At 35.4% G+C, this 27,844-nt stretch overlaps 1 protein-coding gene across 4 annotated transcripts in view; it reads left to right on the forward strand.

The window, feature by feature from the left end:
* Positions 1–27,844, forward strand: part of DNAH12 (dynein axonemal heavy chain 12) — a 58,802-nt gene that overhangs the window by 24,428 nt on the left and 6,530 nt on the right. For all 4 annotated transcript variants that reach the window (XM_042017546.1, XM_042017548.1, XM_042017547.1 and 1 more), the window contains 34 exons: positions 299–439; positions 1,351–1,434; positions 1,518–1,706; positions 2,339–2,458; positions 3,248–3,436; positions 4,095–4,246; positions 4,927–5,065; positions 5,153–5,319; positions 6,389–6,644; positions 6,834–7,133; positions 7,844–8,022; positions 9,571–9,763; positions 9,852–10,013; positions 11,344–11,538; positions 12,363–12,496; positions 12,735–12,897; positions 13,344–13,424; positions 14,502–14,678; positions 15,063–15,194; positions 15,624–15,713; positions 16,695–16,835; positions 16,970–17,211; positions 17,551–17,698; positions 18,537–18,682; positions 19,079–19,293; positions 20,199–20,391; positions 21,223–21,415; positions 21,843–22,015; positions 22,513–22,653; positions 23,731–23,889; positions 24,893–25,037; positions 25,860–26,010; positions 26,276–26,529; positions 27,068–27,208. In XM_042017546.1, coding sequence (XP_041873480.1) covers positions 299–439; positions 1,351–1,434; positions 1,518–1,706; positions 2,339–2,458; positions 3,248–3,436; positions 4,095–4,246; positions 4,927–5,065; positions 5,153–5,319; positions 6,389–6,644; positions 6,834–7,133; positions 7,844–8,022; positions 9,571–9,763; positions 9,852–10,013; positions 11,344–11,538; positions 12,363–12,496; positions 12,735–12,897; positions 13,344–13,424; positions 14,502–14,678; positions 15,063–15,194; positions 15,624–15,713; positions 16,695–16,835; positions 16,970–17,211; positions 17,551–17,698; positions 18,537–18,682; positions 19,079–19,293; positions 20,199–20,391; positions 21,223–21,415; positions 21,843–22,015; positions 22,513–22,653; positions 23,731–23,889; positions 24,893–25,037; positions 25,860–26,010; positions 26,276–26,529; positions 27,068–27,208 — 5,685 coding nt within the window. The remainder of the gene's footprint in view (positions 1–298; positions 440–1,350; positions 1,435–1,517; positions 1,707–2,338; positions 2,459–3,247; positions 3,437–4,094; positions 4,247–4,926; positions 5,066–5,152; positions 5,320–6,388; positions 6,645–6,833; positions 7,134–7,843; positions 8,023–9,570; positions 9,764–9,851; positions 10,014–11,343; positions 11,539–12,362; positions 12,497–12,734; positions 12,898–13,343; positions 13,425–14,501; positions 14,679–15,062; positions 15,195–15,623; positions 15,714–16,694; positions 16,836–16,969; positions 17,212–17,550; positions 17,699–18,536; positions 18,683–19,078; positions 19,294–20,198; positions 20,392–21,222; positions 21,416–21,842; positions 22,016–22,512; positions 22,654–23,730; positions 23,890–24,892; positions 25,038–25,859; positions 26,011–26,275; positions 26,530–27,067; positions 27,209–27,844) is intronic.

Consider the following 27,844-nt stretch of genomic DNA (forward strand, 5'->3'; position numbering starts at 1 on the left):
CTGGAGAGAAACAGATGCAAGACAGAGCAGAAATGCTTCTAAGTTTCAGTAAAATGAATTGCTGATCTTTTTTGTTACAATATTTTTTTCAAGTGAAAAAAAATCTATTTTAAAATTTGCTGATATTTTAAGACCCTCGGTGAAACTCCAAAGTTACACGTGCTCTCTGCAGCATAAGAGGAGAATAATTAAAAGTGAGGGATAGTGGAAAGCAAAGAGAAGGGTTTCTGTGACTGGCAGTTCAGGTTGTACTCTGTGTTCTTTGTCTCGCCCCCCATTCCCACATGTACCCTGTCAGTGGACAGATGGGGTCGTCGCTACAACCTTCAGGGAATTCGCGTTGTCCGAGACCCCCGAGCGCAAATGGGTCATCTTCGATGGCCCCATCGATACACTGTGGATAGAAAGCATGAACACAGTGCTGGATGACAACAAAAAGGTATCAGTCAGTGAAATAAACGCTTGAATAAAATTGTGTGACATTTTGCAAATACCCTCCTACATGTAAAACCACAAATACAAGCTGCAGTGCCTGACTTTTGAAAAGAGCAAGTGCAAGGTGGCATTGGTGACAAGTCGTAAGGGTTTTTTTTAGTGGTTTTTGATTGGGGTTTTTTCGTTTGTTTTGTTTTACTTTATTGGAATCATAATCACAAAATCAACTCATTGCTGAAAGACATGAATTCTATAGTATTTCCTGATGTCATAATGTAATTTTCTAACATAAGTAATTGAAATTTAAACATCAGAAATTACAATTAATTATATATTATAAACCCCATCATTTCTAAGCCTGCACAAACTTAGACACTTGCATTTCAAAATAATCCCAAGACACAAAGGTTTGCATTTTCAAAATAATGGCTTCTGCAGTCAAAATTGTAACACCACTTTTGTAAATGGGCCCTAGGAATCTCAAAGCAAATATAAAAATGAGAGACAACATTGGGACTTTTAAGTTCTGGATGATAATGTTTCAAAATACTCAAGCTGGACTCTTACTTTAATATGAGAGGGTAGTGTTTCTCTGGCTGGAATGCTTCAGCATTAGCAACAATATCTGCAGATACCTTTTGTCCTTTCTTCTTTTCTTTATCCTGTTAAATGCAAGATTGATTGTAATGAACCTACTGGTAGGTTACTATGGAGTGCTATGGTTTAAGTGAAGAACTTAGCTAAAACTTGATAAAAATCTATTGCTACAAGTGGTTCAACATTTTATCTAGTTGACCTTACCTTTGATTTTACTTGGTTTTGCCAATTTTCATACAGAACTCTCCTGAGATAGGAAGTGTAATTTACAATAATTTTTTTTTTTCTAACCTTGCATGTTATTTTTTATCTTTCAAGCTTTGTTTGATGAGTGGGGAAGTCATCCAAATGTCCCCTCAGATGACTCTTATTTTTGAAACAATGGATCTTTCCCAGGCATCAGTAAGTTTTGTATTTAGTGAAAATATGAAACAAAATTCAGTACATTAAATGCACAATAAAATGAGTTTACCGTTTTTCCTTAGCCTGCTACGGTCAGTCGTTGTGGCATGATTTATTTGGAACCTTCTCAGCTGGGCTGGAGGCCACTTGTTACCTCTTGGCTGAGTAAACTGCCTGAACCTCTGAACTCAAAGGAACATCAAGCTCTTCTGCAGGGACTTTTTGATTGGTTGGTACCGCCAGCATTAAGAGTCCGTCAGAAACAGTGCAAGGTATTATTTGACATTTTTTCCTGCAGTAGTTAGTGGCTATGTCCATTCTGTTACCCTTGGTAGGAAGTGACTGTTCTCTCATGAAAAGCACAGTTGGAATGAATATGTGGCTCTTGGGACCAGTTTGGAAAGTTAAAATGAGAATGTCAGCTAAGACTTGAAACTTGATCATCGTTTTCATCTTCTTATTTTTGAAAGTACAGTTTGTATTTAAAACACTGATTAAAAAGTATTCCCAAGAGAATTTTGTACATTTTTTTTCTTTAAAGATCTCGTGTTGTATAAGGAAGTGCTTTTTTAAGTTTTAGGGGAAGGTTGTAGTTCCTTGCAAGCTCAGTGTGGCAGTGCTTAGAATTTTGCTCATGTTTTGCTGCAGTTACTTCTGTGGGTTTTGGTTTGGTTTAAGATGTATAATTGTAGTGGTCACGTGGTAGCCATGAACATGGTTAACAAGCTAAAGGTCTTGACATTTCAATGATTGAAGGGGGCAAATGATCTTTTGGGTAAAAGTCAGTGTATACCTTGCCTTCTAATATGTGTTCAGAATTAGCTAGTGATCTAATTAATTTATCTCCAAAAGATAAATTAGCTAAAGATGTAAAGTATGACATCCAACCTTTTGAATCTCTTAGGAACTGGTACCTACAAGTGATATCAATGTTGTAGTAGCTCTCACACGGATTTTTGAAATGTTGATTTGTCCAGCTGTGCAAGAAGATCCCACCAACAAAAGCATCCGTGCCTGGATTATGGTTGGTTTTTTAACATGTAGTGAAATGTATATTTATTTCTGTATGTGCTGGTTTTCAAAACAATTGTACTAATCAAAGTAACTTTAATTTGTGAATGAGAGACGTGAAACAATTTTACTACCTCCTTGCTCTCTCTCCCCACACTCTGGAGGTGCCCAGATGAGATGGAAGTCTTAAAAGTGACAAATATGATTAAAAATTCTCCTATTTTTCCAATTAATTGGGATAGTGTTTTTATTAAATGTGCTTTTTAAGTAACCAAGAAGTTAGCTGAAGCAAAGTGTCGTATTTCTCTTAAAGGAAATAAATATTCATGCAACACCGATTGGCTTGTTTGTTTGAGCAACACTTCCTTGGGAGAAGGTTTTCTGACAGTTATATTAGCTGAATCCTCTGTCTGACCTTATATGATTGTTCTTATGAAAAACTGAAGAAAATAGAATATGAAAGTAGTTATTTAAAATTGAATTATAAAATTCCTAGATCCTGGTTTGTCATTAGAACTCTTCTCAGGCTTTGTCCTGTGACATACTGCTGTAGTCAGTGGCCTTTATTTTTTGTTATCTCTCTCTTTCTCTTTCTCTTTCTCTGTCCTTGAGTAAGACTTTTTTGTGTGCTCTGTCTATAGTCAGATTTCTAAATCTCTTTAGGCCAGGGATATTGAAGGGCAATTTCTAACATCTCTCTGCTTAACAATATTTTTTAGAATTATGTTTGCTAATCAGACTGTACAAGGTTTGTGTAATATGTCAATTTATGAGACAGTTACTAATTTTTTTGCTCTTGCAGGGTTGTTTTGCTTTTGCCACAATCTGGTCCATTGGTGGGACTTGTGATGGTGACAGCAGGACAATTTTTGATAATTTCTTGAGGGAAACTTTGTCTGGAAAATCTAAAACAAATCCCATACCAGAGAGTTTGGGAAAGTGGGAGTGTCCTTTGGAAGAGAAAGGCTTGGTCTATGACTACGTGTATGAGGTAGGATTGGCTTCTGCATCCACTAAACAGATTATTACTGTCATAATAGAAGGAAAATGCAGCCAGGTGGGTATTTTAACTTTTTGAAGCCCGTTGGATGTTGTAGAGTGTTGGTTGGATTAAATCCTACAATGCATTTTTATTTCCTTTTCAAATACCAGTGTACTGACCATTTTTTTAATGAAATACCGAGATGTACATTTCAGTTATATTTGTAATACTGCCACAGTATAGTTCTTCTGTAACTCAAGCTCAGCTGGCAGATTCAAAACTGCTTTTGTATAGAAGGAATAATGTGGACTGTTCAGAAGGAAAGCAGAATATTAAGCCCATAGGCGGTTTGCTTATGTTACAATTTTTGTTTGTAGTGTCTATTAGAAATGTTCTTCTCTTGGTTTGTTGTTGCGGTTTTCTCTGTGTGTGGGTTTTTTTGTTTGTTTTCACTGAACAAAATTTTAAAGAAAAGAAAGGATTCTAAGTTTAGGTATGTACTTTAATACTTCATTAGTGAGGTAAAACAAATGAAATGTGTGATCTTTTGAAACATCAAATATTCATTAATTTATTAAAATCCATTATTTTAATTTTTTGAAAGGTAGTAGAGAAAACCCTTCATATATATAACACCAGTCTGTTCTACATCTGTGCTTCTTCCTAGCTCAAAGTCAAAGTAGGTTGGGCTCACTGGAATGACTTTATTGAACAAATTAGTTACAGTGATAAAAATGTGAAGATTCAAGATATTATAGTCCCAACCATGGATACAGTTCGCTATACCTATTTGCTAGACCTGTTCATTACCCATGGAAAGTAAGTTGCTTCACTACAAATTTCTAAAGTGAAATTTGATCATAGGTAGAAATATCTCCTTTTTTTTGAGTTCATTGTTTGTATCAAACCCTCAGTTTATTCGGCCGTTTTAAAACAGATGTTTACTACAAACAAAAAAATTTTTTTTTATGAAACCTTATTATAGTCTAACTTTTGTATTCTCATTCTGATGATGATGTTAGGACAGCCCAAAATTTTTTGCATCCTCTTTCTACTTTGGCAATTAAATACATATTTTAATTTATTTTCTTTGATTAATCCTATCAAAATCAGTTATATTAGCCATGATCAGATCATATAAGAGAATGAAATAAAAACCAGCCTCAGGTTCCAAGGCTGAAAGATTTATGAAGTTTGAATCAATGCAAGACCTATCACAAGAGCTTTAACTCCCATGTGTTCATATACTTCAACACCAGTAGAATGAGGGAATGAGAAATGTTTATTTCCCCTCCCATTTTCTTGGTGGTGGAAGCAAACTAAAATTATGAGAGGGTTTAATGAATGCATTAGAACACTCTGGTTTCTTCTTTAGGCAACTAATGTTTTTAGAGGTAGAAAAAGAAGGGCCAGTTAGTAAAACCTTGGACTTCCAGCTGCATTTAGTTTACAGTGTTAGGTTTCTGCAGTCTATGTGCTTTATTTCTCTCTTTGTGAAGACCACTGCTTCTAGTGGGACCAACAGGAACTGGGAAATCTGTGTATGTCAAGGACAAGTTAATGAACAACTTGGAAAAGGAGCGCTACTTCCCCTTCTTCATTAATTTTTCAGCTCGAACAAGTGCCAATCAGACCCAGGTTAGTAGAACAGATCATTTATGTCTCAAGGAGATTGTGGATATGAATATTTAATCTGTGTTCTGAATGATCCTGTTTGCATTGCAGAACATTATTATGGCCAGGCTGGACAAGAGGCGCAAAGGAGTCTTTGGCCCTCCAATGGGAAAAAAATGCATTATTTTTGTAGATGATATGAATATGCCTGCTTTGGAGAAGTATGGGGCACAGCCTCCTATAGAACTTCTGAGACAGTTCTTTGACCATGGATTTTGGTAATTACTGGAAACACAACTGAAATTTTTTGTTGCTGTATTTGCTGTTATACTTATTTATTCCTTAGAATTTTATTTTCAAAACTTTTTTGAAGTGGTTTGTAAATGTTAAGGTAGATTTAGTTTATATAAAAATCCATTTTTTAAACTTGAAGCAACTTGTATATTACTCTCTAAGGACTTCTCAGTTTGAGAAATTGATGATCAAATTTGGTTTAAGTTTTTTAGAATGTTCTATTGCTAAACTTTTGCAGAGTTAGTATACATTAAATAAAATGAATCATTTATGCCTTTACTATTTTAGTTTTTTTTCCAGTGCAGTTTCTTGTTCTTTTTCTTTCTCTTCCTCCTTAGAGTTGGCAGCTTTCTGTACACATCTATATATATCCAGTTATATAAAACTTCTGATTTTATTTCTTATGTTAGTTTTCCCTATTATCCATTATTCTATTAGTCATTAAAAGTTTTTTAACAAGATCTCAAAATATTTTTTTTAAATTCACAATGAAATCAGATCTGATAATAGGCATGAAATAAAATAAGTTGAGAGTCTTCCCTGCTTTTGAGGTTTTTGGCTTTGCTTAGATTGGAAGACTGGAGCAGGTGTTTTCCTGAGTCTGGATCATTCTATAGTTCCAGGCACTTCTCAAATACAGCTACTCTTGTGATTCCAGGCACTGCTCAAATATCTGTTGCTCTTAAATAGAGATAATATATCTTGACAAGTTACACTTTTAATACTCATGTCAAAATTTCATATCAGGTTTTATGGAGTGCAATTTAAACAAAAAATCTTTTTTTTGGGCCAGCAAATGGTATGTTAAGATTAACTGGTACACAGTTACAGGACTAGTTGTTTTTTGTTTTTTTGGGGAGGACGGATTGTTTGTTTTTAAAAATATAAAATATATAGAAATACATGTTATATTATGTAATGCCTATTATTTTAAAAAATATTTTTAAATACTTTTTTATGCATGCAGAGAGTAGTCTGTTATACAGCTGCATTGAAGGTGTAACAAATGTGTTGTATCCATATCTAAATGTCACATGGCATTTTATTTTGAAGGTATGATTTTAAGGACACCTCTAAAATCACCCTTGTTGACATACAGTTAGTGGCAGCTATGGGGCCTCCAGGCGGTGGGAGGAATCCTGTCACCCCTCGGTTCCTGCGGCACTTCAACATTTGCACCATCAATTCTTTCAGTGATGAAACAATGACGCGCATCTTCTCTACTGTAGTGGCTCTTTACCTAAGGACTAATGACTTCCCTTTTGACTTCTTAACAATTGGAAATCAAATTGTCACTGCCACTTCAGAGGTAAGAGGCAAATACCTTAATGGAAGTTTCCTTCAATTTGTTCATTAATATTCCTTTGGCTCTACAATAATGTAGTGTGAAGGGATTTTTTTGAGAAATAACATTTTAGAAGACATTTAGGAGTTATGGTAATAATGCAGTCAGTGTTAATTTTTTTTAAATTTTGTTCTCTGTTCTTTTTGTCTGAAGGTGTATAAGAAAGCCATCAAAAATCTTTTGCCCACACCAGCCAAATCTCATTATACCTTCAACCTGCGTGACTTTTCACGGGTTATCCATGGCTGTTTGCTCATTAAGAAAAGTGCAGTTGAAAACAAACATGTGATGATTCGGCTGTTCGTGCACGAGGTGTTTCGGGTCTTCTATGACCGTCTGGTGGAAGATGATGACAGAGCCTGGTTGTTCAATCTAGTGAAAGATATTGTGAAAGAACATTTCAGAGAAGCATTCGATAAAGTTTTTGCACACCTGAAGGAAGGATCATCCCCTGTGAGTATCATGTTTAACCTGTTGCAAAATAATTCCCGTATTGCAAATTTAGGACTAGAAATTTAATCATAGGTGAAATTCTGATTCAAATGTGCATGAAAGTTTGAGTTGAATTTGGCAAAATGGCTTAATGAGGAAAAAATGTAGAAATGGGAATTGTTTGGGAGGGTTTAACTGTTGCATGTAAGCATTCTATTCAAAAAATATTACATTTAAAATGTGAGTAAACTTACTAATTTTCCTTAAAAGAAATTTGGGCATCTGCATCCTGTTATTGTTACTAAATTTTACTATCCAAAATCCTGTATAGTTGTGTTATATTTTATGCCTTGTCTTCCTTTTTTCTGTTGTTTTTTATGTCCCTTGTAATTTCATTGAAGTATAGAAGAAATAACTTTGTGGTCTTAGTTGTCCATTTCATAATATACATCTGTATGAATTTGGTGTAATCTGAAGGTCATGATTATGAGACGGTTAGTGGCTATTTGAGCCAGTTGTTTTCCCAGAACAAATTAAGAATAAGTGTATAGTTCAACGCAGGAAACATAATTTTGAGGGGGGTGTTGTTTGTGAGTCAAAATATTTTGGAGTGCTTATTCTTTTGTCTGGGGTATTTGTCTAAATTCTCCTTTGTTTTCTAAAGTTCCAATGAGGAATACATTCATTAAATATTAAACTTGACTTCATAATTTGTTGAATATTTACCATAGGTAACAGAAGAAGACATGAGAAGTTTGTGTTTTGGTGACTACATGGTTCCAGAACTTGAGGGAGACGAAAGACTTTATGTTGAGGTTCCAAGCATTGAGGAGTTCAGTGATGTTGTGGAGCAGTGTCTGGATGAATATAATCAAACCCAGAAAACAAGAATGAATCTTGTCGTTTTCAGGTGTTTATGATCTGTGTTATTAAGAGCTTTAAGCAGTAGTTGATAATTCAGTATGTTCAATTTCGTGGACTGTGGTTTTTGGTATATCTCCTCCCCTTCATGCATCCTTAAAAGTGTTTGTGGTGTAACACCTTTTTGGATGGAAGCAAACTGATTTTTCTCTTATGCCTCTCCCTATCTGAAAGTAAATAATAAGAAGCTTTTCTCTTAAGCGGCTTTGAATATTTGTCTTAGTTGTTATGGAAACATTGTGCACTGCCTCAGGTAGTTGCTGTACTTCTCCTAGGCCTCTGTCACCAGTGAAGATGGATGTCACTGGACTTTAATTTCCCAAGGACAAGCATCCCAAGAGTGAGATGTTCACAATCATAGCTGTCTGTCTACTTTGTTGTTACTCAGCACAGCTGGTGCTGCAGCTAATCCCGTGAAATTTTAGACTCTGCAAGGCATTATTGTTACCTTAACTTGTGATCATGCAGAGCTACAACCGAGAGAGATTAGGAGGTCAAACTCCTTCCTCCTCCCTGTTGCTAGAGATTACTGCCTCTTCATATTTGCCAGGGTGGCTTGACACATAAGTATTTCGTGAAGGTGATTAGGATTACTTAAAACACTTCTAATATCAGCTTATTTTAGTCTAGGTCATTTTGCCAAGCTGGATTTGTGAGTGCCTGTATATACTGCTAGGCTGGGACTTTGAAGAGCTGGCAGCCTCTGATCACAGGCCACTTCCTGGGTATAGAAGCAATATTGCAGTGACCTCACTGAACAGCAGCCAGGAGGGCATGTTTGACTGTAGCCTTAAAGTTCAATCTCATAGATAACATCTGAATTTGTTTCCTTTATTTATCTAACCAATAAAAATAAACAGAGTTTATCTTTCTTGAAATGCTTGGAAGTTTTTTTGAGACCGCTTTTGATAGCTGCTCAGCTTGCTTTAATTACCCCATGTCCTATGCCTAAGCAGGTGAGCTCCTATAGGCCTTGCTGCATATTCTGAGATAAATCAGGCTTGAGTTTTGACAAGGACTCTCAGTAATGTGCAGATACTGCTTCCTGAGGATGTTCCAACGTCAATTCCACACATAAGTTATAAATCACTGTCAGAGGTAGAGGGGAGGGAAATGTTTGTTGATAAAAACCATGTTCTCCCAGTGGTTACTTTAAAAAGCTGTTTAGGTTGCTATACTTCAAGAAAGTTAAAACTGGTAATACTGCTGTGATCTTGAAGTAGAGAATTAATGTTTTTCTTTGCCTTTAAGACATTTATCCTTATAGTGCTCCTGTTCTTATCTCTGCACATTCCTTTTAGTAATTTGTAGTAATTTAGCTAAATACTGGTATTTGTAAAAGAGAAGAATTGTAAGTTTTACTTTATTTTGTGGTTCATGCCCACTCTCTTTCTTCCTCTTCCTCTCTACCCTGCCCCACCCTGCATTCAGAGATTTGTTTTGGGGATGCTACTCCTTGATTTGTTTCCCAGGTTTATAGGTGCATAAATGTACAGGTATTTCTGCTCTTGTTGTAATCAACATATTCCCAATGCAGGTACATGTTGGAACACTTGTCTCGATTAAGCCGCATTCTGAAGCAGTCAGGGGGGAATGCTCTGCTGGTTGGAATGGGGGGAAGTGGACGGCAGTCTCTGACTCGCCTGGCAGCGTTCATGGCAAGAATGTGTGTTTTTCAACCAGAGATTTCTAAGACCTATGGTACAAACGAGTGGAGAGAAGATCTGAAAGTGAATATTAATAACCTGTCTACATTTTGACTTAATTTTGAGGAAGGATATTTTGGAATGTACAATTTTAACTGTCTTGCATTTTCAGAGACTTCTGAAGAATGCAGGTGTAAAAGGCTTGAAAACTGTATTTCTAATCACAGATGCACAAATTAAAGAAGAAAGCTTTTTAGAAGATGTTGACAGTCTCCTCAACACAGGGGAGGTACCCAATCTTTTTCCAGCAGATGAAAAACAAGAAATTGTAGAGGTATCTTTAGAAACTCTCTTTAATTTCACCTCCCTTTTAATCTACTTGGACAGTTCAGTGTGAAATGTGGCTTTTGTATATTTGCACGTAATTCTGTGACTTCTTTTTGAGACCTTAGAAAAATAAACCAGTTATTAGTAAACTTATGCAGTAGCTTATGCCAGCTACAAGCTTTAATTCTGACCTAGCACTCTTCACAAACACATTAAGTTGTGCAAGTAGAGAACTTGGGTTGTCCACAAATACCCTATGGCTGTAGTTATTTTTGTAGGATATTGTATAGGAGAAGAATGTACATCATAATGTTTTCCTTAATCAGTGAAGTGCAAAGATGTGATGTTTTTATTAGAAAACATGGCCTGCCTTTCTCAATAGACTCCTACTGTCTGAGGCACTAGGGCATTGTTAGGCAGAATTTCAGTGTTCTGACACTTCTACTCCGAGACGAGGTGGGCAAAGGTGCTCCATGAATCTAGGATTAGAAGTAATGATGCAATGTACTCAGGCAAATTTAAAAAAAAAATTAACTGAAATCAGACTGGGATTTTCACAATAGCAGTCACGATTTGGGAGGGAGGGGCATCAATCTTTATACATCAAGTTGGAAACTTAATGTTAGCAAAAAATATTTGGAAATGTATGCTGTGCTGTCTTCCTATCTCTGTGGTGTTTTTAATAAATTACTTAAGTATGCTTCTAGTTGACTTTCAAAGTGGTTCTTAGTACACACAAATTTTCTTTATTGCAATATCTGTATCACTTGATAGATGTTACTACATGGGTTTTTTGCACTTAAGTTATGGAGCATGTTGATACCTGGATTTGTGTATCTTTCAAAGAAGTTAGATTATAATTCTTGTGATCTTTGTCTATTAGTATTTCATTCTTGCCAGGTACATAGTGCAAATATTAAAATAATTTGGCTCTTTTCCAATTTTACAGTTTGTGTGAACATATTCAGTGGGTGTATGCTGGAACTTGGTAGCTATCCACAATGAGCAGCTGGACCAAAGTTGGTTTTTACTCATTTAAATCTGCTCCCTTAAAATAATTCTTCTTTTACTATATTGTTATGATTTACTCTCAGTTGCTCAGAGCAGCAGATGATCATTTCTAGACTGAGTTGTCAGGGCCACAGATAAATAGTGCAATCCTGTTCTCTAACAGTATTTGCTACTTGTTCTGGCTTTCTACTTTATTTTGCCTGTTTCATTTCCACTAAAAAATTTTATTTCCTGGTGATGCTACCATTAACAGAATTGCTACAGGACTTCAGATGTGCTTAATGACAATTTATATAACATTTTTTATGCTATGTATTATTCCTAAGGGTGTTCGTGCAGCAGTTCAGGCTGGTGATAAAGGTGAAGAACTCAGTCCCTTGGCCTTGTTTGCACTTTTTGTGAACCTCTGCAAAGAAAATCTCCATATTGTGGTGGCATTCAGCCCAATTGGAGATGCTTTCCGCAATCGTCTGAGACAGTTTCCATCACTCATCAACTGCTGTACTATTGATTGGTTCCAGGTATGGGAAAATACTTACATTATTTCCTCAAAAATCTGCTTCAGTTTTCTAACACTCTGTATTTCTAAGTGCCATCAGATTTTCTTTTGTCTTCCTTGTAGAAGTACTCGTTGTTTTTCAAAATTTTAAAATTCCATAGACCTTTTCTGTAATATTTTGGGAGCTCTTTGATGTGTGATCTCAACATTTCTACAACTAAATAAAGTTAAATTTTTTTGCTGTAAATTTCTGAAGTGTGAATAGTCTTAGTTTGATGATGGCAATTTGTAATTTTATTACATAATGTGTATGTTTTAAAGGACTAGAGAAAACATTTCATTGTGACTGTAAAATGATTTTAATTGTGGCTGCTTATTAAGCAGGTAATTATATATTATTCCTTCCATCCATTATAGGAATGACTAGCAAATACAAATCCTGTTGCTTATCAGTAGATATTTGATAGCAGAATAGAACTTGGAGAAGCAGTATTGGTGTAAGCAGTATTGCTCTCAATTACGCACAGTTAGCTCTATAACTTGGCCTCGTGCTGATGTCAGTGAATTTTTCTGCCAAAGGATGAAATAGACACAGAACTGTTTAGATGGAATGTTAATGTGTAGCTTTGAACTAGAAGACCAGCCAGGAGTTGCCAGAAAATATTGCATGGGTGGTGACCTTGCTGCCTGAGCTAATCGACCTTTAAATCAGTTCATTGTTCTTGTAGCACACCTGGGACTAGTGTGTCTCATTCTGGTGGTTTGAATGGTAAAAACTGATTTTGACGTTTGAAGACTGCTAACAGTTGAATTTTACAAATTCTTCCCTCCTCACTTCTCCCTCAGCCATGGCCTGAAGATGCCCTTGAACGTGTGGCTAGTAAGTTCTTAGAAACACTTCAGCTCACAGACATCGAGCGTCAAGGAGTTGTGCCCATCTGTAAATACTTTCATACTTCAGTTTTGTCACTCTCTGAAAGGTCAGTCTATTGCTTTTCCAAACAATCATAAAATAGTAGGTGATTGAGTTTCATTATTACTCATTTATGTATTAAAAGTTAACACAACTATTTGCCTCCATAGCAAGGATATAAGTCTGTTGAAATTGTTAACTCCTATCAAACAGTTACATCACTTTGCTAACATTAAACTAAGAAAATAAATCAAAAAATAAATCAAAATTTAAAGTTACTCTTTCTTTTATTTCTTTTTTAATAGGTTCTTACAAAGTCTGGGACACCATAATTATGTTACTCCTACTTCTTATCTTGAGCTTATTGCTGCATTTCAGAGACTTCTTACTGAGAAACGAGACAGCGTAATGAAAGCCAAGAAGAAATATGTGAATGGACTAGATAAACTAGCTTTTGCTGAGTCACAGGTGAGTTAGGACAAATATGGAACTGAAAATGGAAAATATTTGTCAAATGCAGGGTTTTTTCTGGAGAAGTCAGTCAAAAGTGTTACTTCGGGTTTTGTTTCGCTCAATCTGCAACAGTAAAACTAAGAAATGTATTTCGCCTGTTCTTTCCTACAATCACAGAACTTATGCTAGAGGCCATCTCTAAGCATATATTGTTAGGTAGATATGAACAGAGCTTCCCTTTCCTTGGTGGTTAACAGGGGACTGTAAGTGAGCATAGTTCTTAAAATTAGACATTGTAAGTAGGAGATAAAAATAAGTCTTGGAAATGTTTTAATTTGAAACGGAATGTTACATCCTTCTATCAATAAATTAGTCATTAGGGAAAATCTAGGTCTTAAAAAAATTGTTGGAAATTGTGCTTGACCCTTCTGATCCCACCTGATTCTTTTGCATATGCCTAGGTTGGTAGGATGAAAGAAGAATTAATTGAGCTACAGCCCAAACTGGAAGAGGCTAAAGTGGAAAATGCAAGCATGATGAAGGTAGAGTTGTACAAATACAGCTTTGTGGCTTTTAATGTAAACATGTGTCTTATTTCATTGATGTGTGACTTTCAGAAAGTAAGAGTTGAGGTTTTTGAGCTCACTTCTTGTTTACAGGGGTTTCCAGTATTGTGAAACTTGCTATTTATGTTTATATCCTTAGAACAGAAAGAAAATTTCATTCTTTAGATAAAATACATTCTCTGGATATACAGTCCTTGCCTAAGCTCCATGCTGAAGAATGTTAGAGGAACTTTCATGCTTATAGTGGTTAAATCAGGTTTCCCAAGTTGATTCACAAACAATGTGAAAACCTCAAATAGTTTTTCCATATGCCCAGCTATGACAAAATAAACAAGAACAGTTTTGCACAGTCTGTCTTTGCATGCACAGGGATTATATGTTTGATTTATAAAAGGACCCTAAACCCAGTTAATTTCATGGGAATTTAGTGGGATTTAGGATCGAAAATCTTGGGTGTTTTGAGAATTCTGTTATATGAAAATATACACATACTTGTCTTGTAAAACGTGACTGTTGCATCACCAAAAAAGCATGATTTAATTGACATGTTATGCACTTGTTTCTGATTCCTAAGTGTTTTTACAGATACAGTGATACCTCTTCTACCTCTAAGAAAACTAAATCTCACTTCCCTAGAACTGCAAAGGGAGTTGGATAAAGGCTTGACTTATCCCTGAAAAGAAAATAAATTTCAATAATCAATGTTAAAGGCTGTGAAGCTATGAAAACTCCCTATAAAAGCTAGTCATTTTTAGTTACAGCCTGATGCACAAGCATGAAGAGTTTCTTGTCTCCTGAACTTCAAACATATTTTAAATAGCTTTTATTGAGAGTAATCTGATACCATGCAGTTTATCTACTGTTGAAACTCCACGATGTTGCAATATGCTAAGAAATTTTTCCCTTAACATAAATTGAAATTATGTTAAAATATTTTAAAACTTCAATATTCTCTTTATGTTTTACACTATTCCATGAGTCCTGTAGTAGCTAATTTCAATTTATTTGACCATTCATGGTACCATATAAAGCTCACTCATGTTTTTTCTTTAGACTATAGAAGTAGAATCTGCAGAAGTAGAAGAAAAAAGAAAAATTGTAAAAGTGGATGAAGAATTTGCTACAGCAAAAGCTGAAGAAGCTCAGGCACTGAAAAATGAATGTGAGAGTGACCTGGCAGAGGCAATACCTGTCATGGAGGCTGCAATTGGTGCTCTTGACACTTTGAAGGCAAGCTGATCTAAATTTCAGCATTTGAAAGTGTTGTTTAACTCTCTAAAATGAACTAGGAATTTAGAAGAATATGAGATAACTTAGATGACACAGAAGTGTATAAAAAATATTCTGACCTGGAATTTTTAAAACATAATTTTATTTAATCATTAGTTTACTGTTTATTAGCATTTATTTAGTTTTTATTTTCCCTGCATAAGGGATATTGATGGATATTGTTAATCGTGATGGTAACACTGTATCATCCCTTCTAAAAGTCCTCTAGTACCACTCGTTCATTGGCAATGGTGTTATAATTCCTCTTTTTTTCTGTCAGTTCATTTATTGGGTGCTGAGACATAATACTTGTCATAATTTTTTTACATGTATTTTTTATTTTAGCCTTCTGATATAGCAGTTGTCAAGACAATGAAAAATCCTCCATCTGGTGTCAAACTTGTCATGGCTGCTGTCTGTGTCATAAGAGAAAAAAAACCTGAAAGAATTTTAGATCCTTCAGGATCTGGAGGCAAGGTAAAATGGCAGACAATTCTCTGAAATAAAAATTTAATTCATGTTCTTCTCAACACTTATCCAAAATACAAGATAACCCATGGTCCATTAAAGTAGTCAAGTACTTATAGCCTCTACCCAGGATTTTACTGAAAACTTTCAGAATTCCTTATTTTCCAAATTTTGTAATGTGCCAAATTTAATTTGCTTTACTAATTTCTTGAGGATAGATAATACATAACTTCCCTGAGGCACTGTTTACTTTTTGGCTTTAAGTATGATTGGAAGGAAATGTTTGATCTGACAGACTTTCTGCTTTATTGGCTTCTCAAGGAGATACCAAGTTATCATTATTAAATATTAATGAGTTTTGATTAAAAGAGGTTTGTAATTTTTTGTATGTGTATTTGTTTTAAAGCCTGAAAAGGTATTTTCTACTATGTTTTGTAGATTTTGGATTATTGGTCTGCGAGCCAGAAAATGCTGGGCAACATCAATTTCTTAAAGGAGTTGAAAGCCTGTTCCGAGAAACCCATTCCAGTAAGGCTTTTTCAGTAATTTTTACCATGCAGACACTTTCTTGCAGGGGAAGAAAAAGAAAATGAGAAGATACTATAGTGGAGAGATCATTTGTCCAAATTCAATTAGTTTATTCTGAACCTGTGTCCTCTTAGCCTCATTTCACATATTGTGTTTTGGGAGTTGATTGGGGTTTTTTGGTGGAACCAGTGGACGTTTGATCCACATCCACCCTTCCTATGCCTTTTTCTTTTGCTAGTTTTTCTAGATCAGTCATTCAGCATTATAAACTTCTTTTTATAATTGACTGCCCATTGCTGCCTTTCTTAACATCTTTTTCTAATTGTATTATTTTGATTGAATGAATGATGACAAAATGGGTAATATTTTGTTAATTATACTGAAAGATATAATAAATGCAGAAATGTGCTAGCTATATAACCTTTCAAATATGATCGTTTCTCCCAAAGGTCTTGCTATCCAAGAGTGTGATTTGTGCTCTTTGCTGAATTCACTGGAAATGGAATATGCTTTGTCCTTAATAGAATATGCTTTGCCCTTTATAAAACTGATCCCCAAAAGTAGGCACAAACAGTTAAATTTTGCATTACATTAGGAGAAATGAATTTTTATAGTGATCCCCAAAGTTGTGTATTGAGAAGGAGATAGCAAATATTGAAATTGGTGTGTTTTACACAAAGGGCTGTGTAAATTAAGGCTTCTATGTGACTGTAATGCTCTTAGCACTTAGGGAGCTGCCACATGGAAGATACAGCAAATGCGTGATTAGAAAGGATAAGGATTGGATTAGAAAATGAAAACGGAAAAAGACCATGAAACATGATAGGAAGATCAAAAAAATCAAATGAGCTGTGATTTCTACAACAGTTAATGCTGAATAGTTCTTTCTTATTTCATTGTGTAGAGAAATGGCAATCAATCAGTTCAATTTTGAAGTGTCAGCCACGAGATCTGATGGGCTATAATGCTTTTGTTATCCAGGAAGCTGTCATGCAGAAGATTCGGACTGAGTACCTGACTAATCCAGAGTTTGATCCACAAGTGGTGGCTAAAGCTTCCTCGGCAGCAGAGGGTTTATGCAAATGGATTAAGGGAATGGAAGTGTTTCACAGGGTGTCAAAGGTGTGGTTTTGATCCTTGCCCCTCGGTGCTATGGAATCTTCCTTTGCTCCATGTATTCACCCTAAGCATTTTAGTTAATAATAAAGCTACAAAAATGTACTGAAAGCATTTGTTTATTGGTTGTGATTGAATAGGAGATTGAACCCAAAAAAGAACGTTTAAAAGTGGCAGAGGAGTCCTTGGCAAAGACAATGGAACTATTGAATCAGAAGCGAGAAGAACTTGCAGCAGTTGAAGGCCGTTTGGCTGCTTTGCAACAAACCTTCGCTGAAAAGACGGAAGAAAAGGCTCGTTTAGAATTCCAGGTTGATTTGTGTGCTAAAAAACTGGAACGAGCAGAGAAGTTGATTGGAGGCCTTGGTGGAGAGAAAACAAGGTCAGGTTAAAGTTCAAATATCAGATAAAACAACCACTGTAGAAATAGAATTTGAAATTCAGTTCTCTAAGCCTTTAATGCTGTAGTTCTGTCTGAGAACTGTAACACTAAAGAATGTCTGGGCCCTTGAAATATTCCTAATTGTTTGTAACATAAAAATAAGGGCAGCAACATTGGGAGAATTGTAGAGAAAATCTCTTCCAAATGAGGTTTTCATATTCTTCACCTATTCTCACCTAAAATGAACAAGGTAATTTTTAACAAGTTAATTTTTAACATCAATATCATTAATGTGGAGGTTTCAGCATGACTTTTTTCTGTATTATCTGCTTGTCATAGATGGAATCAAGCTGCACATGATCTTCAAGAGGAATATGATAATCTGACAGGAGATACTCTGATATCAGCTGGTGTAATAGCATATCTGGGAGCTTTTACTGCTGGCTTTCGACAAGAGTGTACCAAAGATTGGAGCAAACTATGCAAGGTTAGAAGGTTATCTTAGAGTTAAATAAATGTTTGGGTTTTTTGAGACTGCTGCAAAAGGCTTCAAAAATCCCTTGTAGTTTATTTTTTATGAGCCTAGTAAACCTCATGGGTAAAGCAATGGGATCAATTCTGCTGATCCAATATTTTGTAGATTTGAATTTAATTAAATCAGCGAATTTCCCCCACGCTTAAAAGTAGGATATCAGAAAACTAGAGACCATCATTGATTTTGTAAGGCTTGATTGTTACTGAAGTAAAATCTCATCATTTTCTGTATTTTGCCTTTAAATGAAAGAATTAAATTTAAAATGCAATTATGTGTAATGTAAAATGTTCTGTAACTTAACCATCAAATATTTTTATGTTAATTAGATGGTTGATTGTGCTGTTTGCAAAGGGACTCTTCCAACATACTTATATGAATGCCATAATTCATCAATCAAGTGATTTGGAATCACTTAAAAATGCATTAAACAGTAATAAATCAGCATTGGACTGCTGTAATAGAAGATACAATTAGGTATTTCCAGCTGTGTATGAATTTCTTGGGTCATAACTTTATGTAACAAACCTCCCACATTATGAATGTACCAAAAACTGGACAAATCTTACAAAACTTGAGGAGAGAGTAAATATTTAGTGGGAAAATGTAGTTAATAATTGAAGGTATGGTTTTATTATCCCCAAGATTTTTACTTACACATGACCTATTTCAATCTCTTAAAAGAAAATGCACATCATCATTTTTGGATTGAGGAGGCATTTAATAAAGATGCAAAGAAACACAGAATAAAGACAAATGTTTATTTTGTGGGTTTTTTCCCCATCTTTTTCAGGAGAAAGAGATCCCTTGTTCTGAGAATTTCTCTTTGAGCAAGAATCTTGGTGACCCAATAAAAATAAGAGCCTGGAATATTGCTGGTTTGCCAACTGACGTATTTTCTATAGACAATGGGGTCATTGTTGACAATTCAAGACGTTGGTAGGTGACAAAAAGGTTTAATTTTCAAATCCAAATAAGTTCCCACTTTAAAAAAGAAATCTCAAAACAATGTAGCTTCTGTAGAGCAATATAATTGAAAAAGTAGTGGAATCTTTATATTCCAGGGGGGAGGTAGAGCAATATTTTACAAGAATTCTGCATTCTGGTTATTTTATGAAAAATGTTAAACGTTTTTTGCAGCTTTTAAAACTATTTCTGCTATTACTTTTCAAATTATTTAAAAACACTTATGCATCCATTATTCACTGATGTCTTAAAAAACCGTAATTAAATTGTATCACTTCTTCTTGACAGTCTGATACAGAAACATGTTAAATCGTTTAAAATTTTGAAAAATGCCTGCAAGCACTGAGAAAACTGTCCTGTATTTTCTAGGCCATTAATGATTGATCCTCAAGGTCAAGCAAATAAATGGATCAAGAATTTTGAGAAGGACAACCGTCTGAATGTTATCAAGATCAGTGACACAGATTATATGAGAACCGTGGAGAACTGCATTCAGTTTGGGACTCCACTGCTGCTAGAAAATGTTGGAGAAGAACTAGACCCATCTCTTGAACCTCTGCTGCTTAAACAGACTTTTAAACAAGGTACAGCAGAATTGACTTAGAAGCCTGAAGGAGAGGACATTGATGTTCAGTTTACAGTCTCTGGCACTGCCTGATGTATTTCATATTGCTCTTCTCTTGCCTTACTTCTGCCTCTGGTAAGAGCAGGGTAATTGCACAAGAGCCTGAAGTTTTACTTTTTAGTAAATGTCATTCGTGTCTATCATGATAATGGTTTTATGTGAAAACCTTCACCATATCAGTATAGGAGACTAAAGTTCTGCGAAGGGAACATTGTCAGTGAAATTGTTTTGCTTGTTCATTTTGATAATATTTAATTATTATTTAATTATTAGCATTAATATTTGCTAAATTTTGCACAAATCAAGAAAATCTGTCAAGGCATTTTGCTTAAGGCATCGCTTTCACTGTACTTAGCAAGTACTATGAATTTGGTTTTCAACTTTTCCTCCTATTAGATGACAGAAAAGGGCACAAAAAGAAAAGTATTCCTTCCTTCTTACCTAGTTTGTCTTTATTGGTTTTCTTGTTCAGAATTAAAAACAAAAGGAAAGTAAAGCTCAAACACTTTTTTTTTTCCTTGTGGTTTCCTCTTTCAGACAAGTAATTCAAGGAAAGAGTAGTCTGTAAGAATATAATATTTGGGAATAACTCCACAGCTCTCTGTTGCCATCTCTAGTTTTTCTATATGCAAATTGGAAATACAGTAGTAATTGGATTGACTTGATTTCATCTGCCAAGGGTGATCAGTGGCCCCACTGAAGTCTGTGAGAATTTTTCAGACTATCAGATATATTTACTTATTTTTACTTTTCAGGAAATTTGTCATCAATGAGATGTTTGCTTCTATTTAATGACAAAAGTATTTTTTGTAATTAATAATTGGAGTAGATAAGTTTTCTTAATGTTTCTCTTCTTAACTTTAGGAGGTGTGGAGTGTATTAGGCTTGGTGAGAGTGTTATTGAGTATTCCCATGATTTCAAGTTTTTTATTACCACAAAACTAAGAAATCCACACTATATGCCTGAACTTGCTACAAAAGTTTTATTACTCAATTTTATGATAACACCAGAGGGACTTGAAGACCAGCTGCTAGGTATTGTCGTAGCAGAAGAGAGGTAAGTCTCTCTTTATGGTAAACAGCCATTAAAGGTTTTTATGGCATAATTCCAAGGAAATGAGAAATTAATTTATTGTATAGAAAAATGAATGTTACATGGTGTAAATGTTGCTCAGAAACAGCTTTAACTAAAAATGTAAAAGTTTATTAGGGAAGTGTTAGGGGTAAGTGTCCACAAGTTAATTAAAATGGCAGATGTGAAGTAGTTGTTTTTTCATGGCAATTTTCTCCTGAAATATTCCTTGAATGCTAGAAAACTATGTAAATATTATTTGGAGTTTAAATCATTACTGTTATTTTTCGATGTGACTGAACTGCCAGACAAGGGTGCAGAATTATGAGTATTTCATTTTAATTTTGTATGAAATAAATGCAAAGTACCTCTGAAACTGATTATGGATCATATGTGAACCCTCACAGAGGCACAGAGAAGTAATATCTGGGTTGAACAGACATGTCTGTGCAATTGGGCTAAACTCTGTTTGCTAACAAAAGTGTTTCCAGCAGTAAACTGGCTCTGCATATCACTTGGTGGGTTTTTTTCAGGCAGTAGGGATATAGTAAAGGAGAACTAGGATGCACTGTCATTTGCAAAATGCTAAGATGTTAAAGATTAGATCATAATTTCCAAATACTGAGTAGAAGTCATGCAAAGAAATCTGTACTCACCAGTATAAATAGATGTTAAACAGTAAAACCCTGCTTAAACTGAAAAGAATATTCACAAATAACTTCTTGTAGGAAGAGGGAATAATTTTCATGGGCTTCTTTTGTAGCCAGTGCAAGATGAGCATTGACTGATTTTGGGTTTTGTGTTTTTCTTCATTAGACCAGATTTAGAAGAGGAAAGAAATGCTCTCATTGTTCAGTCTGCAGCCAATAAAAAGAATCTACAAGAAATTGAGAAAAAAATTTTAGAAACTTTAGAGTCATCTGAAGGTGATATTCTGGAAGATGAGACTGCCATCCAGGTCTTGGATTCTGCCAAAGTCATGGCTAATGAGATCACAAAAAAACAGCAGGTAAGGAGTGTGTATGTGTGCTTCCCTCAATAATACTGAGAAATTAAATGTTAAAATTTGCAGCCAGCAGAAGGTCTCTGAATTAGATGCATAGCACAAGGAGCAAATTCTGTACTTGTGAAATGGGAAGAGTAATAAAATTGGATCTGTTCTAGAATCTTCACTGCTAGTTTATTCAGCCTTTAAAATGTTTTAAAGCATGTGCATCTGTAGTGCAGGTAAATAGATCAGGCGGTACTGGGGTAGGGCCAAGTGCTCATTTTACCTACTGGGGTGGTGCCTTGTGGAGCAGAAAAGTCACGTTACTCTGGTGTGACCATGCTGTATAGAACCGTTTCAGTACTATTACTAAATAGTAATGTTTCTGTAGAATATTAAGAGAATTAAGACTATCAAAAGCTGTTTGTCCCCTGCTGTTGATGTGCAGATTGCAGAGAAGACGGAGCTGAAGATCGCGGAGTCGCGGGAGGCGTACCGGCCCGTGGCACAGCACTCGGCCGTGCTGTTCTTCAGCATCGCAGACCTGGCCAACATTGACCCCATGTACCAGTACTCCCTCAGCTGGTTTGTTAACCTCTATGTCAGCTCCATTCATGACAGGTAAAGAGAGTCTGCTGTAAAAAAAGGGGGTTTTGTTCTCTTCTTATGAATAGTTCTCTCCATTTGGAAACAATTTACCTCCTTAAATGCAGGCTTTTGAAGGGTTGTAATTATTAATGAATTAATTGCTCTTTTTAGTTACTGTTAAAGTAAATGATGAACTGTAAGCACGTGCCATATTTAAGTATTTTTAAGAATGTGACTTAAAATGTGAAGTCGGTTTCTGACATAGGCTCCATTATGAACAATAAGTGCCAGCATTTAACTGTGGCAAATTGATTTCAGCTCATTATTTTGCTTGGGACTCTTAAAAGTCTAAAGTCTTTCAAAAAGACAGGGAGTATAGTTGAAATTTTGGAAAAATTGGCACCTAAGTCCCTTGTGGAGCATGTGGATCTAATAGAAATCCTCCACAACCCTAAAGAGATGAGATTTCTCAAAAGATTGCCCATGTTACTCAGTTTGAAGTCTCAGTTTCTCACTTCTTCTCTTCTTAGTAATAAATCCAAAATTTTGAAGAAGCGACTTCAGCATCTAAATGACCACTTCACCTACAATCTGTACTGCCAAGTGTGTCGTTCCCTGTTTGAAACAGACAAGCTGCTCTTCTCATTTTTGCTGTGTTGTAATCTGCTCATGTAAGCTCATTTTTGTGAAGTCTCTTACTAACAGAAATGAATGATTTTCTTATCATGGAAGCAGGTACTGATGAGCTGGGATGTTATTGTGCACACTGATAATAATGCCTTTGAACTATGGTCATGAATACTTTAGGTTTCCTAAGATGTGTAATATTAACAAATGGAAGGATATCTGCTTATGAAAAAAAAGTGTGTCAATGGTTCTGTCAATGATAAATCTGTCTTTAAAGAATCTGGGTAGTGTTGCATAGCATCCTTATGTCAAAAACAATTGCTATTATTTAAGAAAACATTTTAGAATAGGCAGTAATGTGCAATGCCAACAACTTCTAGGTTTTTGTTTTTCATTTTTCTCTTCTCTCTCTGTTATCTTTTTGCAAAACATCATGAGATCTCAGATGGAGTCTTCTCCTTTCCACCATCTTTTTAGTTTTCTCTTCCTAATTTTGTGTGAATACATTATGAAAGGAATGATATGCTCAAAATTGCACAACCATAATGTGCATACTTAATTAATTGCAATGTGTACTCATCTGTACATGGATGTTCTTCCTGGGCCAGTTTGTAAGCCTACTGTAATTGCAGAACACATTATTTTCTGCAAAGCCTTTAAAAATCAGGAATAACTGCACTTAAAAAAAAAAAAAAAGGCAAGCATTAGGAATAAGTTCTTCACCAAAAGCGTTGTCAAACACTGGAACAGGCTGCCCATGGCAGTAGTGGAATCACCATCCCTGGAAGGATTTAAAAGCTGTGTAGAGGTGGCACTGAGGGACAAGGATTAGTGGTGGCTTGGTAGTGCTGGCGCAACAGTTGGACTTGATGATCTTAAAGGTCTTTTCCAACCTAAAAGATTCATTGATTCTAAGATTTACCTCTTGAAACCCTTACTTTAGTCTGAATCAGACATTTTTACCATGCAGTTTTTTAATAATATAGAATATTAAGATCTGATCTCAGCTCTTACTGAAGTAGAAACATTTCTAAAGAGCAGTGAAGTGTAATTAAATTAACAACTATTCATATTATGTAAAATTGTATCTCAATTACTGATTTTTATTTTTTTTAATATAGGGCTAATAATGAAATAGAACATCAAGAATTTTTGTTCTTACTAACTGGAGGTGTGGGTCTCAAGAACATTCACAAGAATCCAGATCCATCTTGGCTATCAGATAAGAGCTGGGATGAATTATGTCGTGCAAGTGAATTCCCAGCTATGGAAGGACTGAGGTATAGTAAAATACTGATGTGAATCAGCCTGAATTGGTTTTGACCAATACATATGTAACGTGCTGAAAGAAATGTTTGCTATATGTTTTCCAAATCAATGCCAGAATGCCAGTGGGATAAAACCAGCCCCCTTTTTTCATTATCATGTTCGCTTCACTTACTCCAATCAGTCAGATCACTAATGATAATATTATTTAATAAAACTATTTTTTCTAAATTATTGAGGCATTGCCTAACGAAACTTTTCCTTTGAAATGTCTTCTTGATAGGGGAACAGTGTTTTAGGGGTTCAGTGAAAGCCAGAGGTGGTACATGTAGCAGAATTCCACTGCAGTTCTGGGGAAGGAGTTTTTCTAGTAAACTCTGTTCTCCTGAACTCAGTACAATTTCACCCTGGGTTTAAATAGGATTTAACCCTAAATGCTGGAGCCAGCATGGCTGTAAAAGACTTCTATAAAACAGCTAACTGAGTGCAAGTATTTGGAGCATTTGGATCTGAGTGCAGTAACACTGCTCTGTTAGAAGTTCTTTGAGGTTTTGTGCTTTGCCCCCTTTGGAGTTTTAGTAGCAATGTGGATGATGATCCAGCCTTAAAATAGCCTGAGGGTTTTCCCATTGCAGAGGACATATTCTGCATGTTGCATGAAGGAAAAGAATTTTTTTGCCTAGTTGAATTTCCTGGTAATTTTCTTCAGTTAAAGTGTGGTGTTTTCCTGAAAAAGTGGAGGCATAAAATTCACCCAGACCTATGAAGGTCCAAGCAGTCCTGACTGGAGGTACAGACAGAACTTATTGTCAGCTTGGAGCCTTTCAGGTGGAGTCTCTCCTCAGCAGTATGGTGGAAAGAAATTTTTCACCGTTCAGTATGGAGAAGCTCAACTGTGGGATTATTTTCTGATACAGATATGAGGTGGCTTAAATGACAATACAGTGTAGTTTGCCTTTGATAAATGTAAAAGAAAAGACTCCAGGTATTTATAGTTCTTGTGGTTTTTTTCTCTAGGAGTCATGTCTCTGAAAATATAGGTGAATGGCAAAAAATGTATGATAGCAAAGAGCCTCACAACTTTCCACTACCAGCAGAGTTGAATGATACATTAACTGAATTACAGAAGATTATAGTTCTTCGGTGCTTAAGACCAGACAAGGTAAAATGATCCATTATGGAGTGTTTGTAGACTGTGCCATGCCTTGTAGCATAGTTTGCACTGCCTGTTCCAGTAACTCATCTGCTCTTCATCATATTTATTAAGGAAGTAAATGCTGTTCTTATTTTTCAAGTAACCAATACAAACACAAGCATCAGCTGAAATCTTTTTTTCTGATGTAATTTAATGAACCTTTTGGAGGATTCTAATTTTTATAGTTTTCTTGAAGTATTTGTTTGTGGCCAGGCTGTTCCCTGGTGCACCCAATATGCTTGAGAACAGGACATACTAGTCTGAAAAAAATACATAGGGTACCTACTACCATGTGCTTTCATACAAAGGATTTTTAAGGCAAAAAGAGATAAAGTGTGTTGATTCCAACAACCAAGATGAACTTTTAACAAATTCTGTCTTTGGTGCACTTAACAAATTGTATTGCGTTTTCTTTATGAACTATCAGTGTTAGAATTTTAGGCATGTTGCAATTGCTCTCTAGAATTAATTAAAAATAATTACATTAATATTTTCTAAGGGAGAATATGCTTGTCCTCCACATCAGGAAAAGCCTGAATCAAAGTCTTAATGTTATTTGAAGTACATTATTCTTTTTTTTCTAAAAACATTATTATTCCTATTGTAAGGAAAAATTAAGGGGGGAGGTGTCAACAAGAGGTGAAACCTTTGCTTCTGGATCATTCTGCAAGACTCAAATCTCTGGATATCAGAGAAGTGTCTGTAGCTTTAGGAATTTGGCATAAAAGATGGTGTCAGATTTGCAGTTATGTCTATGTTAACGGTTTGTATTTGCCTTTTTTCTACCAGATTGGTCCAGCTATAACAACATTTGTTACTGAGAAACTGGGAAAGAAATTTGTAGAGCCACCGCCTTTTGATCTAGCAAAAAGTTACTTAGATTCAACTGCTACAGTCCCTTTAATATTTGTGCTGTCTCCAGGAGCAGATCCCATGTCTAGTAAGTATACATAGAAAGAGAGAACAGAAATGTAGCACAGCTTTTCAATTTATAGGCCTGAAATTCCCCTTCAGTGCACAATGAGGATTATTTTGCACTTCTGCAAGTAGATTTGAGTGCATTATGTCAGAGTGGTAGAATTCTGTGCCCCTTAAAAATGGGAATTTGTATGTGCGTGTAAACAAAATAGTAATAGAAGCTTTTCAATATTTTTTTTTCTGACATAACTTCTTTTTAATGAAGAATCTTGTGCTTTCTGTTCAAGGCCTCCTGAAATTGGCAAATGACAGAGAGATGGTAGGAGATAAGTTTCAGTCCATCTCATTAGGACAAGGACAAGGACCAATAGCTACAAAAATGATTCAAACAGGAATGGAAGAAGGAACCTGGGTTTGTTTACAAAATTGTCATTTAGCTGTCTCCTGGATGCCAATGCTGGAGAAAATATGTGAGGAGCTTAACAGTGAAAAATGTCACCCAGAATTCAGACTTTGGCTTACAAGTTACCCTTCACCAAAGGTATATGTATTGCCCAATAATCTCTGTTTAGGGAAAGTTGATGGCATTTTTAGGGAATTTTTATATACCTGAATGAGCTGATAATACAAAACTTCTCTGAAATGTAATGAGGCTTTGAAGAGATAATTTAACCAAAAAAGGAAATTTAAAAAATAATTACAAACATGATAATATCAAGCTTCCTTTGTAATATTTTGATACTGTGATGTGCAATGTTTTGTGTACTACTCAGTGGAGCTGCAATCTGTCAGCATATATGATTAAGAAGGTTTTTTTGCTCTCACACAAATTCAAAAATTTAATCTTGCGTTTCATTTGTGAAGTGTTGAACACCAATAAAACATTGTAAAATACAGGTTTGTTATTTACAGCAGAGTCTTAGTTTCTTGATGCCTTGGAGAATTTTTTATAAGCTGTTGATCTTTAAAATGTAATTTTTTGCAGATAATTGTTTATGTAAAACAGAACAATAATATCTTTTTAATATAGAATCTGTTCCATGCTTTCTGAATGCAGTTTTGCTATTTTTTATTTGTAGTTTCCAGTAACCATTCTGCAGAACGGGGTGAAGATGACAAATGAACCTCCTACTGGTCTCCGGTTAAACCTGCTGCAGTCATTTCTTTCTGATCCTATTTCTGATCCTGAATTCTTTGCTGGATGCCCTGGAAAGGAGCTGGTAATGTGCTTATCTCTTGAGAAGTTTTTGGGGTTTGCGGTTTTTTTATCCACATATATATTGATTTCTGTCCAGTGAATAATTGCAAACTAAAATTTTTACTATGGTTTTGGAAATTAGGTTTTGCAGTGATAAAGTTAGTTAGTTAAGAGTTACCTCTGCCAGGTAATTTAATGTAGCAGTATTTAAAATGGTTTCTTAGGCTTTATTAAATCACTTACATGTTACACACACATAGTACACAATGTACATGGACTCTGAACATTGATGACAAGGGCATGTCTGTCATTATTGAGGTGATAAGCACTGAGGAGACCTTTTCTTGCTACCAGGGACCAAGTACTGCAGTGCCCATACATCTTATTGATCCCTGGTGAACCACTTAGCTAATCATTACCTGTGAAGGAAGTGAAAAACGGTGGGATCAGAGATATGAGTTATCAATATACATAGGTGTGACTGCACCTAAGGACTTGCATCAAAAATACATTTGTACTGTGTGTTTGTCTAATGAACCTTAAAAATAAATACCTGGTGCTATTGGAATTCTTATGAAGTCAGTTGTCCTATACAGGAAAGAACATCATGGTACTTGAGGAACTGGTTAAATGTACTTGCATATGTGGCGCTGTGTGT

This window comes from Corvus kubaryi, unplaced genomic scaffold (assembly GCF_017639235.1).
Source record: "Corvus kubaryi isolate FWS band 111438036 unplaced genomic scaffold, C.kubaryi_AGA036_p1.0 136, whole genome shotgun sequence".
Classification (NCBI taxonomy): domain Eukaryota; kingdom Metazoa; phylum Chordata; class Aves; order Passeriformes; family Corvidae; genus Corvus; species Corvus kubaryi.